The sequence below is a fragment of the Calonectris borealis genome, chromosome 17 (assembly GCF_964195595.1).
Source record: "Calonectris borealis chromosome 17, bCalBor7.hap1.2, whole genome shotgun sequence".
Lineage (NCBI taxonomy): Eukaryota > Metazoa > Chordata > Aves > Procellariiformes > Procellariidae > Calonectris > Calonectris borealis.
This window is the reverse complement of record NC_134328.1, coordinates 1590324-1607735: the sequence shown is the minus strand read 5'-3', so window position 1 is coordinate 1607735 and position 17412 is coordinate 1590324. Positions and strand designations below refer to the sequence as shown.

The 17412-nt window shown below is 46.2% G+C and overlaps 1 protein-coding gene across 1 annotated transcript; it reads right to left on the bottom strand.

Moving 5' to 3' along the window:
* Positions 1–274: 274 nt before the first annotated feature.
* Positions 275–5209, bottom strand: SRSF6 (serine and arginine rich splicing factor 6). Its single transcript, XM_075166239.1, has 6 exons — positions 4799–5209; positions 4344–4492; positions 2797–2924; positions 2357–2565; positions 1913–2002; positions 275–1792 (listed from the first exon to the last, which is right to left on the bottom strand). The coding sequence occupies exons 1-6, from the start codon at positions 4903–4905 to the stop codon at positions 1429–1431; spliced, it is 1047 nt and encodes a 348-aa protein (XP_075022340.1). The 5' UTR covers positions 4906–5209; the 3' UTR covers positions 275–1428.
* Between the last annotated feature and the right edge of the window lie 12203 nt (positions 5210–17412).

Below are 17412 nucleotides of genomic sequence, written 5' to 3'. Positions count from 1 at the left end.
CCAATTCATCTGAACAGATGTGCAAGATTCCGACCAGCCAGAGGTGCTGCTTTCACATCCCGTCACGCCTGAAGAAAGGACAACGCACTGGGACACGCGGCGCGTGGTTGGCTAGCTGGTCTCAAGCACGAAACCAAGTGCGTTTCAAGAGCTCCCAAGTCTCTTACTAAAACAAGTAAGTTACTCCAGCAAAAGAGGTAAGTAGGATAAATTGTGATTTCCCCAGCATGAGAGGCAGAAAAAGAATCCCATTACACTGCAATAAACACAAGAGTTTGAGTCACCAATTTAATTTTATACAAGTCAAACTACACATTGTATAAAGAGTACAAGGCAGTTCTAATGTTTGCTATTGCATGTTACAAAAATCAATTTAGCTATAAAGGGGAATTTTTGGGATGAGTCCTATTCCACAATTTAAGTGAATTGGCAACTGTGGTTTAGCAAAGCCTTTGTTAAGACTAGAACTCTAGCTCAGAGATTATATTTCCAATAAAGTTCAGACTTACACACGATAGGATTATAGTTCTCCTAGTCTAAAGCAAAATGTTAACATAAATGAGTCAAAAGGGAGGGAAGACAGTTTTATTTACCTAGTTTTCATATCCAATAGGTATTTAGAGGCTGACAAACCATACAACATACTAGTGACTTGGACCACATCCAAGAGACACAGTAGTGTCTGACAACTGAGTGACACTTGATATTCAAGCAAAAAAATGTCAGAAAGCTTTCATTCTTTCAAGTTTGAAACGTAGCATTTTTCAGCAATACTGTATGAGACAGGTTCCAGAGTACCTTTATTACTTTTAATACAGTCACAGTATGGAGGGGAATGTTCTTTTGGCAAGTTAAGATACAACACAAACGCTCCAACTTGAGTTTATTGCTGATCTAAAATCGTCCTAGTATTGTTACCAGTTTATATAGTTTGCAGCCTGCTTCCACAAATTAAGATAAACCACAGAATTATCTGACCTGCCCAGCAAGGCAATCCTGCCTTTGGTAGCAAGCTGTAACCTATTAAGCTAATGATACCCATAGTTCTAAAACCATGAAAAAAAATAGGAAAAAATGATACTTTCAAAAAAGCCAAGATTTAAGCCTGTTTATATTCAGTTTATTTTTAATATAAAAACCACTTTGCACTTAAGAGTAGTTAAGTTACTCCCGTGGAAATGCTATAAAATCAAACTTTTAGCTGAATTTCTACAAAAGGGGGACTTTTCCTGCTTTGTACCACCACCCGATCTCATATTTTCAAATTTGGGATACAAATTAAGCCTTTATGCCTCATTACTTAGTTCTTAGGCCATTCACTCCTGCAAGAGAAAAAACCAACTTCTGAAGTACTAACATAACACTAATGGCCTGACAAGTAGGAAAATGTTCCGTAATAGTGTGCAATGTAAGAGGAGAGTTCTAGTCTTAATCTCTTGAACTAGATCTTGATCGTGAGCGAGATTTTGAACGAGATCTGGAGCGGGACCTCGATGCAGCTCTTTTGGGTGGTGACTCTGAACGAGCCTTGGCAGATGGCTGCTGCTGCGGAGAATTGGAACGAGACCTACTCCTTGACCTGGACTTAGACTTAGCATCTCCTTTACCATTTTCTTTGGGAGATCGAGACCTGGACCTGGATCTGGACCGAGACTTCTCAGACTTCTCCTTGGATCTGCTGTGAGAGCGTGAACCCCTGTCAGACTTGGGTTTCGATTTGCTCTTTGATCTAGACTTTCTGCTTTTAGATCTGGAACGTGAGCGGTCTTTGCTTCGTGACCTGGATTTAGACCTTTCAAAAAGAGACAAGAGTTTATTCTGCGTGAATTGAAGTGTACTTACAGCAGTTGTAAATAACTATCAATTAGTAAGTAGCAATTCCTGAATTAACAGAAAACAACGTATCACTCACCGCGAACGGCTTTTGGAGACACTACGGGACCTGCTGCGGCTGCTCCTACTTCTACGACTTCTGCTTCTAGACCGTCTTCTAGATCGCGACCTAGAAACATTTGAAATGGAATTTGCTCCTTATTCTTTGTCTGGTGTGCCCTGCTATGCTATCTAACAGAGAAAAGCTGCTAAAGCACTTCTCAAAAACAAGCATGGCCACATCGAGATGTACTATTAATCCACCTAGATTCGACACACTGTCAGTGAACTACATCTGATGTTTCACATGAGAAAAACTCAAACCTGGTCTTCCTGCATTACGTAAAATAATCCCTTCTACATTCTCAGGCATCATCCTATTCCTAAAATATCAAGTGAAGGTAACTTTTGCAGGTAGGGCTACCTACACCCATTCTTAGTGTAAGTAGTCTTGATGCACAGACTGATGTGTCCCAAAAGTTACCTTGACCTGCTGCCAGAGTAAGACCGCCTGTGGCTTGACCGTGGCTTGTCTTCAACCAGCCTGATCTTCCTTCCATTTATCTCTGTGCCATCCAGTTTGTCCAGGGCACGCTTCATGTCCGAGTAAGATCGGAACTCAATCACTCCTTCATTTGTACGTTCTTTGTGAGCATCTGCATAGGTTACCTCACCAGCTTGCCTCATGAAATCCTTTAGGGAGTAGATGAAGAGTTACATAACCGTTCCACACGCTTATGCTCTGCAAGCACATTAGCTTAAGACAAGTCTGAGCACATGCAAGGAGCATTAATTGCATGTAAACATTCATGCACGAATACTTCTCAATTTCTTCTACCTACATCAAAATGAACACTGATATTAAAGGAAGTTATTGCTTCCTGCTAGTCACAACAGGCTTTATGATAGAACATTAATACATACTTTCAAATCCTGCCAACTACAGCGACTGGAAAGGTTTTCAACAATCAGTCTGTACTCTGTACGAACAGGCGGTCCGTATTTATCTCTTCCAGATTGTCTCCGACTGCTATATCCGCCACCACCCCCACCTTTATTGTACAAAGAAATAAAGTTAGATTGTCTCCTAGCATGAAGAAAACTAAATGTTCTGAAAAAGTTAGTTAAACAGTTATATTTACTGGAGTAGGACTTTATTTCTCTAAGCCTCCAATAAACTTTGCAATTTTGCCATAATCTATATTAATGGCAAATCAAACAGACTAAAATCCTACAAGTCTGTGCTCCTAAGATCTGTTAGAGAGTGACTGCTCCTTATTAGATTCACCTTGCTAAGTTTTATTTTACAGAACATTGTAAAATATAAAACTTAACTGATTACATGCATTTCTACATTTTACAAAAACGTTTACTAGTTACACTAAGTACTTACATCACAGTATGAGGTTTTTGGTGGTGGTTTGGCCACAAAACACGCAAGGTAACAGTCACCTAGTTCAGTTTAACCAGTTTTGTCTAACCCTTGGAATCCTCACCATCACCCTGCGTCTAATGGCAAAAGGCTGCTGTCGTCATGGCTTCCGGTAAGGTCAGCCAAAGGGTCATAGGGCAAGGGTCACACAATGTATGGAAAAGCCATGGCCAATCAGGAAAGGCAGTCATCTTAGCCTCAGTGGACACAGCCTCAGCCCCACTGGTCACTTTTAAATTGAAACATCAAGGACTTGTTAAAAAGTTTGAATTGAACATGCAACAATTTTAAACAACATACATTTGATTCTTTTTAAAAAGACAGATACCCACCCCCCCAAACACCAAGCTTCTAGAGATTACTGAAAGATGAACCTTAGTACTTTTAATTACAGTACTAGGCCAGTTAAGTTCTATATAGCTCAGCTCAAGAAGCTATACAAGTTAGCTGAGCACAGAAATATTCACAATATCCCCCACTTAGTACAACAGATTCCTGCTCGAAAACCTCCCCCCACCCCTTCTGTATATTCAACTGAAACATTCACATGAAAGTTCACAGCTGAGTGCTTCTACCCCAATTATGAAAAGGTATTTATTCATTAACATTAGTGATGCAACATCACTGTTTCATCTAAATGCTCCCAAGAACACTGGAGCCCTTAAATTAGCAGAGCATATCGCTTCTAATTAACAAGAAACCCTTTCTAAAAGGCCACAATTTTGCAGCCGGAATTGCTTCACATATTTGCCCTCGTAACTTTCTTAGGAGATACCTGAGCGCAGCGCTGGTGCCAGGAAAAACGTCTGCAGCACTAAGCCAGCAGACGGCTGGCTCCCAGCGATGCACCAGGTACCCCCCGCTACCACGCTCGCAGAGACAGCGGCACCCCGCCCCCTCAGCCCCACGGGACCCGGTCCCATCCTCCACTCAGTCACCCCGGGCTCTGCCCTGCCACACAGCCGAGCCGCCTCCCCGAGCCGCCTGCCCTCGCCCGAAGCAGCCCTGTAACCACGCAGGAAGATGGGCCCCTACTCACTGCGACTACTGTAGCTGTACCCGTCCCTGTCGCGGCGGGGGCCGCGGGCGTGCTCCACGATCACGCGCTCCCCGCACAGATCCTTGCCGTTCAGCTCGTAAACGGCATCATCGGCGTCTCGGGAGTCCTCGAACTCCACGAAGCCGTAGCTGGGGGAAGAAGAACGGCCCCGTCAGCCCGGCCCCGCCCGCCCACCCGCCAGCGGCTCCCGGGGCCGCGCGGGCCGCGCCGGGACAATGGCAGCCGGCCCCGCCGCAGCGCCCCCGCTCCCCCCGCGCCGCCGCCATCTTGAGCCGGGCGCCACGCGGCAGCGCGGGCGGGAGCGGCCGACAACATGGGGGAGGGAGAGGGAGGGGGGCGGCGGGCGCGGCCCGCCCGGCCCCGGGGACCGCAAGGGGGGGGCGCGGGGCATCCGCCGGGCGGGGCCGGCCCTCGGGCCGCGGGCCGGCGCTCACCCGTTTTTGAGGTCGACCTCGAGCAGGCGGCCATAGCCGCTGAAGAAGCGCTGGATGTCCTTCTCCCGGACGTGGTAGCTCAGGCGGCCGATATAGACGCGCGGCATGTCCGCGGCGGAGGGGGAGGGGGAGGGGGAGGGAGAGGAGAAGAAAGAGGAGGGGGAGAGAGAGGAGAGAGAGGCGGCGAGAGGGGCGCGGGGAGCAGCGCTGCCAGGCCCGCACGCTGCCACAGCCGCGGCCCGCTCCGCAGCACAATGGCGCCCGCCGCCCGCCGCCGCTTTTATAGCGGGGGGCGGGGCCCGGTGCGGACGTTACGGCGCGGGCCGGGCGGGGAAGGGGAACGCGGCGCGGACGTCATTACGCTCCCGCGAGCAGGCGGTGGCGAGGCGGGGGGGGGGGGGCCGTGGGGCTGCGCGCATGCGCGGAGCTCCGTGCGTGCGCTCGCGAGGCGACAGCCCGCCCTGCGCAGGCGCTGGGCGCTGGCGGGCTCCGGAGAACGGGGCGGGCTGCGCTGCTCCGCGCGTGCGCAAGGGCGCCTGCCCCGCGCCCCTCAGCCCCGCGGGCCGCGCCGGCCGGTGCCGTGCGCCCTTCGCCGCCGCCCCCCATCCCGCCCCCGTGGCTGCGGGCCAGAGCGGCCCCTCCGCCGGGTGGCGGCTGAGCCGAGAGGGGCCGCGGTCCGGCTTTGTCGGTCAGCTCCGGCCGGGCCCGCTTCACTCCGGTCTGCGTGGGGCTGGGCGGGGCCGGGCGCTGGCAGGGAGGGCGGCCTGGCGGAAGCCCGTGTGCCATCACCCGGGGTCGGTCGGAGCAAAGGCCCGGGGTGGGAGAGCCCCAGCGCTGGCGTCCGTGCGCGCCTGGCCGGGCCCTCAGAGAGCGCTGGCTGTGGAGCTGCGGTCTGGGCGCGGTTACGTGGGAGTCCCGGCCAAGCCCGAAGTTAACGGGTTCTGTGTCCTGGCTTCCCTCTACTGTATGTTCTGAACTAGAAAAATCCTCCCAATATATTAATAAAACCACTGTTTCAGTCCGCTGGGCTTTACATTGTAACACTATTTTATAGTGTATACTATGATTTGTATACTTGATATATATATTATATTTCAATACATACAACATTTTTATATTGCATACTGTACAATTCAAATATTTAAGGTTGTGATAAATGACTGAACCACAAAGAAGGTTCCAATTAAAGTGTACAATTTATTAAACGAATAGAGGCAAGCAAACAGCGCTGGGTGTGCCGGGAGTCTCCGCTCCACCAGGACACACACCATAACGCGGCACTCATCATAAATATATACAGTAAAACATTACATATTCATATAATTTTGTAATATGCCTGTACATATGCATGACCTGTCCCCGCTTCGTATTAAAATGAGTTCCAAAAGTCATTTACATAGTCCAAGCATGCGCAGTAAAATTAGGGTTAGGGTCTTTTCCTCTCCAGTGGTCGTTCATAGTCTTCCTCACTGCGTCCGTTAGCTGCACTCTGGGCTTCCTTTGTCTATATATGGTCATTTAATTAACTCATCCGTTCCTCGACTCTTGGAATGTAACAAGGCATCGGGTTATCTTGTCCTTTACCACTTACCCTTTCACAGGTGTTCGTTATTAGTGATTTACATAGGACACTATCTCGTTACAGCTGTTACATAGGAGGCCTAACGAGCCAGCTCAAGGCCTGTCTGCTCTTATCAAGTGGGAGGATGTACCATGGTGAAATCTCAGTCAGGAATTGTTAGTTAATTTATGGCTTAGGCTAGACAATGGCTCTGTTATTAACCCTTAAGTGTTAGTTCCCTCTATCAATCCCCCCTTCTCTAAAAAGTTAGTAAATTCATTTACTATACCAGAATGTTCACTAAGTGGCTTTTGCAAGAAGCAGGAACTATATACATACTATATACATTAACCACTCTGCTAGACTTAGGCTTGTGGTCATACAAGGGTATGTAGGACAGAAGGTCACACTTCATCACACGAATCAGATGAACATATTTCACAATCCCCCATCTTCTTTTTTATAGTATTGATTCATGTTTTCGCTTCCAATCGAGTCAACACTTTCCGAATTGGTATTAACTTCGGATCATCTTTTGTTTTTATTATCATAAGGGAATGAGTTTTCCCTGGTTTGGGATCAATAGATACTGCAGATATTTGCGTTCCTTGTATAACCGAGTGGATCAATCTAGTAAAACAAGGTATCAAATATGGATTTATTAACAATCCCCCACATATTCCCAATACAACTATCCCGATTTTGGTAAGCCAATCACCACTCATAAAATTTCCCCAAAATCCTCCTAGATTGATTCCATTCCAAGTTTGAACTGGGACATGTGCAATTTTCTTCATTTCTTTTACAAGCACATTTTCAGCTTTCCCTTCATCATCAATTCCTAAACAACAATTACTAAGATTGAATTCTACAAATAGATTTTTAGCAACTGTGGGAATTTCATATTTCACTCCTGTTTCCATTTCATGACCGATGTACTCAAATTGGCTATAACCTTACTTGTTCCCGTTAGTCTTCCCGAATTTGTCTTCATTTCCACCCAATATTGATAAGGGAGTTCTTTTGGATCATAGCATACGGTCCTGTTACCTTCTCTGCATAGAGCATACTGGGTTTGGTTATAAATGCAGATTCCTGTTTTCTGGCCCTTGCAGTCATAGAAAGTGTGATACACCAAGGTCTGGGAACTTACCCGTCCCCTTCTAGTAGTCACCACACACTGACTGCAGTTGTTTGCCGTAGTCAGGGTCAAGGAACTCACCCCAAGTAGGATTAGAAGAGGTCCGGTAAGGGCCATAGTGATCGGCGGTCACAGCCCGAAGGGGTTGCAGCCCTTGGCAGACCTTTTCAAGCCACAACACCGGTTCCCTCTCCGGTCTTGCCCTCTTCTTTAATCTTAAGGGGTGGCCTCTTCCAATTTGTATGCTATGTCCCAAAAATCTGGTGTATAATGCTTAACTGATCCCTGTTATTAATAAATTGTCTCCCTTAATGGGTATCCATTCAGGAGTCTCTCCGTTCACCAATTCTACAGGAGTAGTCACAATAAAATTCCCACAGCAACTTAGCTTATACTCTTTCATTAAGGCCTCTTCAAGTTCGTCTGATGGTTAGCTTAGTTTCTCCGGGTTCAGATGTGATCTCCACTCCTTCACTGGACCTTTTACTCGCGACACATCTGTCCATCCTTTTTCAGCAGTTCTCACAGCAGTTTCTGTAGTTAATAAAACAATAAAAGGTCCTTCCCAGAGGGGAGATAAATTTTCTTCTTTCCATGTCTTTATTAAAAATTTATCTCCTGGTTCCAACTGATGAATTGTAAATCTTAAAGGTGGTGTTTGGACCATCATCCCAATCTCTCTTAACTCTTTTAATCTTTTTCCAATGGTAATTATATATTTTTGGATACTATGATCCTCAATTACATTGTTCCCCAGAGGCATTCCTTGAAAATAAGGCATGCCATATAACATTTCATATGGCGATAATCCAGTCTCACTATGTGGTTTAGTTCTTATGTTTAAAAGTGCCAATGGTAAGCATTTTGTCCAGGGCATTTGTGTCTCAATCATCAATTTAGCTAATTGTTGTTTTATTGTTTGATTCATTCTTTCTACCTTCCCCGAACTTTGTAGGTGCCATGGAGTGTGGTATTCCCACTGAATACCTAATGATTGACATAATAGTTTTATTATTTTAGAAGTAAAATGTGTGCCCTGGTCAGAATCAATGTACTGGATTATCCCATATCTAGGTATCAATGTTCCAATAAAAATTTTTACCACCATCTGTGCCGTAGCTCGTGCTACAGGGTAAGCTTCTACCCATTGTGTTAAATGATCTACTGTTACCAATATATACCCCAATGTGTTTGCACATGCAAACGTTCCAATATTTGCCTGGCGTAGGCTTTTGGCAACATTTCTCGCCCATCGGGCAGTGTCCATTTTCTCCTATTTTCTCCAATTTTGTTCGTTCTTCAGGGGTAACCTTCTTCTCTCTTTCCTCTCGTCCTTCTTCGCTGGTGTCCTCCTTTGTTTGTAATTTAATCTGCAATTTGTCCCCTTGACTCTGAATGCTCAAGTTTAACTTCAAAATCAAATCCCTTCCTAATAAATTGTATTCCGCTTCAGGGAGCAAAAGTAAATCATTCCACTAAAAATAAAACTTCCTCTTTATGGGGACCAATTAATAATTTTATCAAGGGCTCTGTTGATGTTGAAGTCCCCAGAAAATATAGGCCCTGACACCCCTAATCTTCTTTGAACATTTCCTCATCTTGTTCCCGCTTACGGCAGTTCTTCTGAACATGTCCCCTCTTGTTACAGTAGTAACAGACGGGAGTTGTAAATCTTTCTCGATAAGGCTGTCCCCGGGGTGTCTGCTCTATTCTTTTTTCCCTTTTTTCTCCAGACGGAGTCTTATCTTTTTGACTTTCTCTTACTGCTGCTATAAGAATCTTAGCTTTTGCTTTCTGTTTTTCCTTATCTCTTCTAACGTAAACTTTCTGTGCCTCTCTAAGCAACTCTGCTAATCCCCTCTCTTGCCAGTCTTCCAACTTTTCTAATTTCCTTCTTATGTCCCCCCAAGATTTAGCCACAAATTGTGTTTTAAGGAGTGCGGTTCCAGCCACAGTATTCGGATCTATTCCGGAATACATTTGTAAACATTTTCTTAATCTCTCCAACCATTCTGTCGGAGATTCATCTTTTCCTTGTTGTTCATTAAATGCTTTATTAATATTTTGTCCTCTGGGAACCGCTTCTCTTATTCCCTGTATGATTAATGTTCTCAAATCTCTCATATTCTGCCTTCCTTGAGGTTGTTGATGATCCCAGTGGGGATCCACGCCTGGCCATTTCTGGTCTCCCGGCGGTCCTGCCTGATTCTGTCTTTCCCAGATCCTCATTCCAACTTGCCTTATCATTCCCCTTTTCTCAGCAGTAAATAAAATCCCTAAAATGGACTGTATTTCTTCCCAGGTATAAGTATTAGGGCCTAGGAATTGGTCCAGTTTTTCTGCTACTCCTAAGGGATCATCTAATAAATTACCCATGTCCTTTTTAAAATTTCTCACATCTGTGGTATTTAGTGGGACTGTCACAAACCCGATGCCTCCTTGATTACCTCCGAGGGGTAAGGGATGTAGGGGAGTCCCCTCTGATATGGCAGTTTTCCTTCTCGTACATGCCGCAGGAGGTTGATCTAATTCTGGTGCTGTTAATGTTGGAGGCAGGGGCTGCGGTGACTGTGAAAAAGGTAGCGCAGCCACCGGAGGGGGAGCCGAAGCTGGATTGTTATGGTACGGAGGAGGTAAATTATCCAGTGAATCCCATTTATCATCTTTTTCTTTTTCGCTTTTTTCCTCCTCCTTAATTTTTTCATCTGTTTTTAATGTAAATATTGAGGCTGGAAAAGGACGAAGTCCTGATCCATAACTCCGCATAATCGCTTTCCTCCTGACTAAAAGGTTCCTTTGAATTAACATATTCATTTAAAACCTGGCAAACCCAGTCGTCAAAGGATCCAAAAACAGGCCAAGAGACATACGGTCTTAAAGGTTCTTTTGGCCATTCTATCATACAATATTGAACGAATTTTGATTTATTTTTTCCTTTTCTGGGGCCCCTTTCATTCCAATTTTTAATCATTATTCCTAATGGACTCTCCGGAGGTATATCTGGTAATTTGCTCCCTTTCTTCTGGTCCTGGGTCCTCGATTTTATCTGACCCATCTAGGAATTTTACTGTGGCAATTCCTACAGCCCTTGGTTGCCTAGTAAGAGTGTCTTGCAGGGGGTTTAGGACCTATCACCCACCCACGATCTCTATCTTCGTTCGGGATCGAACCGAACGGTACAACCACTCCAATCGCCCCAGTCGCTTCGGTCCTTCACCGGCCAAGTCCCTCGCGGGAGATTGAACCGCGGTTAGAAGACCTCCGCACTCGCTTCGGAACTACATTCCGTCTCAGTCACACTCTTACACTCAGTCACTCACACTCTCACACACACAGGCAACCGAATACCCACCCAACCGAACGGTGTCCGGGATCGAACCGGACGTGTGTGCAACACTTACGACTCCGTCGTCTTCGTTCGGGATTTAACCGAACGGTATCTCCATTCGGATCTTCGCGCACAGAATTACGGGTGAAACACACTGCTGCAGCCGGCAAGGGAGCGAGCTCAAAAAAAATATCCGGATTCTTTGCTTGCCTCTATTCAGGTTCAGGATGGCGTTAGTCCCGACCCGACCTGACCAGGAGCCACCAAAACGGTGGGGGCACCCTCTCCTAGATCAAGTCAGAATTCGAGAACCAAGACCATCCCGGACAAGCCCCCAATTTGTGATAAATGACTGAACCCCAAAGAAGGTTCCAATTAAAGTTTACAATTTATTAAACGAATAGAGGCAAGCAAACAGCGCTGGCTGTGCCGGCAGTCTCCGCTCCACCAGGACACACACCATAACGCGGCACTCATCATAAATATATACAGTAAAACATTACATATTCATATAATTTTGTAATATGCCTATACATATGCATGACCTGTCCCCGCTTCGTATTAAAATGAGTTCCAAAAGTCATTTACATAGTCCAAGCATGCGCAGTAAAATTAGGGTTAGGGTCTTTTCCTCTCCGGTGGTCGTTCATAGTCTTCTTCACTGTGTCCGTTAGCTACACTCTGGGCTTCCTTTGTCTATATATGGTCATTTAATTAACTCATCTGTTCCTCGACTCTTGGAATGTAACAAGGCATCAGGTTATCTTGTCCTTTACCACTTACCCTTTCACAGGTGTTCATTATTAGTGATTTACATAGGACACTATCTCGTTACAGCTGTTACATAGGAGGCCTAACGAGCCAGCTCAAGGCCTGTCTGCTCTTATCAAGTGGGAGGATGTACCATGGTGAAATCTCAGTCAGGAATTGTTAGTTAATTTATGGCTTAGGCTAGACAATGGCTCTGTTATTAACCCTTAAGTGTTAGTTCCCTCTATCAATCCCCCCTTCTCTAAAAAGTTAGTAAATTCATTTACTATACCAGAATGTTCACTAAGTGGCTTTTGCAAGAAGCAGGAACTATATACATACTATATACATTAACCACTCTGCTAGACTTAGGCTTGTGGTCATACAAGGGTATGTAGGACAGAAGGTCACACTTCATCACACGAATCAGATGAACATATTTCACAAGGTGAAAAGGCCACATTTGCTCCTACTCCTGGATTTTTCCATGAAAAGCAGCTCGTGTTCACCTGATGCTTCAATACTGCAAGCCTCAACGTCAGTCCTGCAACCCACCAAAGTAGACCACGATTGCCTTCAGTTTTCAGGACGTTGCCCTGAGTTAATCTGTAACCAAGCAACTGCTGAGTTTGAGTTAAAGAAGTGGGGGAAATCTCTTGAGTCTCATTTTCTTCTCATTTAATAAAAGCTTGATTCATATAGCACAGCAGATGACGAGTGACCTCTTCCATTGTAGTAGACAGTGCTTGGAAGAATTCGTGAGTTCATTGAGTGTTTTCTGTCTGCTTTAGAAAGACCTAGGCAGATAAGTCACTACTGACCTGCTGTAGTTTTTTCATACAATATCACCCAGGAGATATTTTGACTTGAGGGTAAATTTAACCATTAGTCAGGCTGTAGTGTTCATCAGCTCTGTGTAGAGAATTCAAAAGGCTTTTTTCAGTCCTGAATAGCCTGGCACAGAGGGGAACAGCACAAGATATGCTGTACCTTGCCCTGAGCCTACTGAAATAAAAGCTCTCGTGGAAGAGCTGGGATGTATCTCGCACTCACAGTCTTCAACTTTGAACTGTTCTGTTTAGAGAACAAGCTCTGAAGCACCAGTGCTTTCTCAAAAACAGGTAAGTGGGAAAAGTAGTATAGCTATTTATTGCTAAAATGTAATGGTATCTCTGAGCCTCTCCCATGGACAGCAATACCATTGCGTTGAGTGTTGTATGCACTGAACTAAAGGATGGCTTCTCCTACCAAAAACTTACAATATAAAAAAATCCATCCGTTTAAGACATTTTTGTCTTCTTTGAGGTAACAGCAGGTTATAATGTCTGATCATAAAGGTCCTCTCCCCACTACAGCTATATTCTGTTATTTTCCACTGCTGTTCTCATAAGAGGATAATGATTCACTGGCCCAAATTTTAAAAACCTTGGGTGTGAGCATTCATCTGAAATTGTCCGTGCTGGCACCTACAGAGTTCCAGCTAAGACTCGCTGGAAACAACCCAATTAGATAGTTCTTGCGATAGTTCTTGCTAAAACATCCTGTGCTCTGTTGAAGATAGTGTGTAAGCCTGTACTGAAGTTCAAGGATAAGAAGGAAAGTGAAGCCTGTTCTTAAGGACTTCTCTGCAAGTGGATGCTCTTCAGGATCAGAGCCTTAAATAACTGCCTTTCCTGAAAGATCTGCACTTCTGTACTTTCCTCACAGCCCATGAAAGCTGCTCTCTCGTAGGTGATGACACTCATTTCAATGTCTCTGCCTTTTAGTATAAGGAATTTTTTTCCCCCTTCCAACAGGGAAAAATAAATTCTTTGTGACAAAAGTGCTGCCCATGCATCCTCTGAGCTCTGAGATATCAGCTGGTGTTTATATCCCTGCCTTTTCTTGGGAGAATATCCCCACACAATGCCCCAGAAATGGATGAACAACAGTCTGTTCAGCTAAGGGCTGAATGGAGGATGAATGAGCACAGGCAGTCCCTGCGCTTTCTGGCCTGTTTTTATGCATGCAAAGAACCGAGCTTGGGACCGGCCCATCCTGAGCGCTGGGATGTCAAGCCGTAGCAAACAAAAGCAAACGAGTGAGTCGGTCCTCCTGTAATGAGACAATCAGACAAACCCGCTCCCAAAAGCAACATCAGGTTGGGAAAAATCCCAAAACGAGTAAGCATCAAAGCAGTGCAGAAAAGAGAGGGGTCGGGAAAGGGACAAATGGCACTAGGAATACATTTGCTGGGTCAAGGGAGTGTCTAGGAAAGGAAAGCAGAGACAGTTGCCTGATCCCATCTCTGCTTGGTCTGGTTCGTTAGCAACAACGCATCCTGATGCGCCGAGCAGAGCCGCCTGGGCCCAAGGCACCGGGGACTCCCCAGTCCTGGACCAGTAAAGCACACATGCAGGACAGCTCTCCATCGTACGTGTGCCGAGCACATCCAGTGAGAGAGGAGCCGTGCAAGTATCTCCATGTGCGCAGCGCCCGTTTCTCCAAAGAAGTATCGGTGCCTGCGCCCCATATGCTTTTTAGACGTACACAGAGGATGTGACCATATAGGATGTGAAGTCCCGTGTTCCATGGGATTCTGATACACCAGTGCTGGCTGGTGTGTCTTTCAGGCTTCCAAAGGCCCCCATTATATGATGGCCCTCTCTGGGAGGACATCTCAAAGCTCTTGGCAGGTGGCAACAGCAAGAGATTTGCTGAGGCCACGTGGAAAGTGAGGCAGGATTCACGTTAGGATCTTGCAGCCTTGTTTTGTTTTTCTGTTCTGTGGAGAAGAATTGTGGAATCGGGAGTTTCGGACAAGATAAGACAGGACTTCGGCTGTGCGCTGAGAACTAGCAGACGCGCACATACGTCTGAGATAAGACCTGAACACCTGGCTTAGTTGTCTCCTCTGTAAGGAAACTGTACACATCAAAATGAAAAAGCTCTCAGCTAGGGATGCTGCTTGCGGTCACCCTGAGGTGGCAGATGTGGAAGCCAAAGAAGAACTGAATAAAGCAGAAGAGGTGGCCTAATGAGCACCAGCTGATTCAAGAGCTGAAAGAGGTGAAGGGAATTGTGAGCAGACGTGATCGTCGCTGGAAGGAAGAGAGACTGGTTTTCTTAGTATGTAAGGGAGACAAATCGGGTGATGATAGAGAGCGGCAAAGGAGAGAGAGACAGTGGGACTGCCCTGTTATGGTAAAGGATATTTTCGCCAGTATTGTAACAATAAAGGATTCTGTGCATGTATATGTGAGGGTCTGTGCAATCATACACCGCACTGTTCCTGTACTTGAGGTGGGATAAAGGGTCTTCAAGGTGCCTGCTCACTGGGTGCCATGCTCCGTGTCCCCCTCCAGTGCCCCCTCAAGCCATTTTCAAATCTTTCATTCTCACACCCCTGCCCTTTTTTCACTGTTTGCCCCCCATAATCAGTATCTGTTTGTCGCATTGTTTCTTCTTCCTCTAGCCTTCTCCCACCTTGGGGGCTTGATGGCTGGGTTAGGACCAGCCTGGTGCCTAGAAGGAGAATGGCAAAAACTCCCCCTGTTCCAAGGCCATTTAGGACCTACCTGACTAGCCTGGGCTGTAATTAGAATGGCCTCAGCCCTGTGCTGTTTTATGCCTTCTTTTAGGGTCTGTTGGTAACCCTGGAAGGCAAGAAGTGGCTGTAAAACAGTGACACAGTGACCAGAGATGAACCTCAGTCCAGGCAGGCTGGCGGATGTTGCTCAAAGGAGATGCAGATAAGATCCAATTATCCTCTTTGTCCTTCTGGATCAGTGCTCCCAGGCCATTTCCCTGACCTATCTCTGTTGTGTCCTATTATTTTTACGCCCTTGACTTAACAGTCCTATTCCTGACGTACACGAGCACACACAGCAGCAGGTTCAGCCTCCGGATCAATAGCCTTTCTCGCACACAGAGGGACGTGTGTTCCTGACCCTTGGGAACCCAGGATAAATGTCTCAAATGCATTAGTTTTAGGGCCTGGTTTGATCTGCCAAATCAACCGGTGCTGCAGAACTGGAAATTGCAACTCTGTAGTTCAAACCTTTGGTGCTTTTTTCTGGGCACTTAAGACAAAGTGAGAAATGGAGAAAGATAAGTATCACAGTCTTTTCAGACCAATTCCACAGTGCAAGGTGGGAGGAGCGTCATAAGAAGAAATTACAATTCATCTTTTTTCCTCCTAAGGGCAAAAGGCTCTAATCTCTCAGTACAAAGGCCTGAGGTCTGTAATTAATCATAATCTGTGAGATATGAAGCAGAGCTCTGGTAACTTTTTACAGGTCTTTTATTGTTAGTCCAATAAAAAGTATCACATGTAATTTGTCTGTCTTGTTGAGGGCTAATATTTGACTAGTGATTATTTTTTATAATCTGTTGTCAGAGGAGCCCTCAGTGTGAAATTCATGTTCTTTCTCCAGTCTTGCCAGCAGCGGGTATGGCCATATGCGAGTGTCTCACGGAAACAGTATAAAATATGCATATCATGAATTTATTATGCACCAGCTGTTTGTTGCAAGACTGGCGTCTCGGGATGCTGCTGTCAAGTGTCTGACTGTTTCTGTTACATTTCCCTCTCCCATCACCTCGTCCTCGCCACATCTCTCTGACCGAGAACCCAGTTCTGAACCCGGGTGCTGCTCAAGAGGCAAAATGGGCAGGCTGGCAGGCAGGCTGGTTTTCTCACGTTGTCCCATAGCTCCTCTGTGGGATCCCATAGGCACTAAGTCTGAATTCATATGCAAAAAGTGGGCAAATTCAGTTCAGGTCTTTGGCAGGTGTATCTGGGTGCTGTGATCAGTGCGTATTTCGCTGCTGTGATCCTACCCAGCATCATCGGGTATTTCGCTGTGGACGTACCTGCATCTTCATTTTGTTTGTGGGGAACGGAGGCTTAGGGAGACCAGAGGGCGTGAGGTCTCCCCGTGGCTGTCTGGCAGGCCCTGCCTACAAGGGTCCCTTCTTCTTGCACATGGCTCCTCCTCCCCAAAATTCAGGGTCAAGGAGCATTGCAGGGGATAAAGTTCTTTTCCATAGGATGGGGGGAAGAAAGCAAACTGACAAAGAAGTGCTGTCTCAGAGACACGCCACTGCGAGTCAGCATGCTTTAAATGGATGATTTCCTATGGATTTTTAGTCCTCCAGCTGCACCAACCTGTTAAAACATGAAAGCTCCAAAAGTTATCGTCATCCAGTCATGACACAAACTAAAGAATGTCTCTAAGTGAGCCAAGGCACAGGAGATGTTAACGGCTCCCAGGAGCTGTTGTTCAAGCAACTCGTTCATCTGCTGTGCCTTAGCAGCTCCTTCGGAGCCACCACGCGAGGTCAGCCCGGCCTCTGACTCATGAGCATCGGTCTGGGGTTTGGACCAGAATGGGACCTCCTGACACATATGTAGACAACTGCTGAACTGAACATGACTGTTTCTGTGCATTAGTGGCTAGGATGTGACTTTTTTCTACTGCTTTTTTTGCAATGTGTGAGTGAATGTCCTTATATGCCTTGTGGGTTCCCTCTGGGCATAGTCTTTGAAGCACTGGGTTCAGGACAGCAGCCAAGCACAGATGCACGTGGGCTTTAGTGGCTTTCAGACTCTTGCTCTCCCTTCTGCAAATGGGTTTCATTCCCCCATGGACCCTCCATCTGAGCAGGGGCACCCAGCATGGGTCTGAATGGGTGCTTATACAGGGAGAAACAGATATCCTTGGGCTGTGAAAGTGTTTGTTCTTCTCCCCAGTAGCACTGGCTGATGGTATGTGGACTATTGCATCTCCTGCGTGGTCATAGACTCCAGCGAAAATTCCCTCTCCACTCCAGGTGGAGGTCCTGCCTGCCCC

Coding starts and splice junctions, on each gene's coding strand:
- SRSF6 (XM_075166239.1), bottom strand. CDS start 4,905: ATGCCGCGCGTCTATATCGGCCGCCTGAGCTACCACGTCCGGGAGAAG. Junction 4,493..4,798: donor GAGGTCGACCTCAAAAACGG/GTGAGCGCCGGC, acceptor TTCTTCCCCCAG/CTACGGCTTCGTGGAGTTCG. Junction 1,793..1,912: donor GTCTCCAAAAGCCGTTCGCG/GTGAGTGATACG, acceptor TCTTTTTGAAAG/GTCTAAATCCAGGTCACGAA.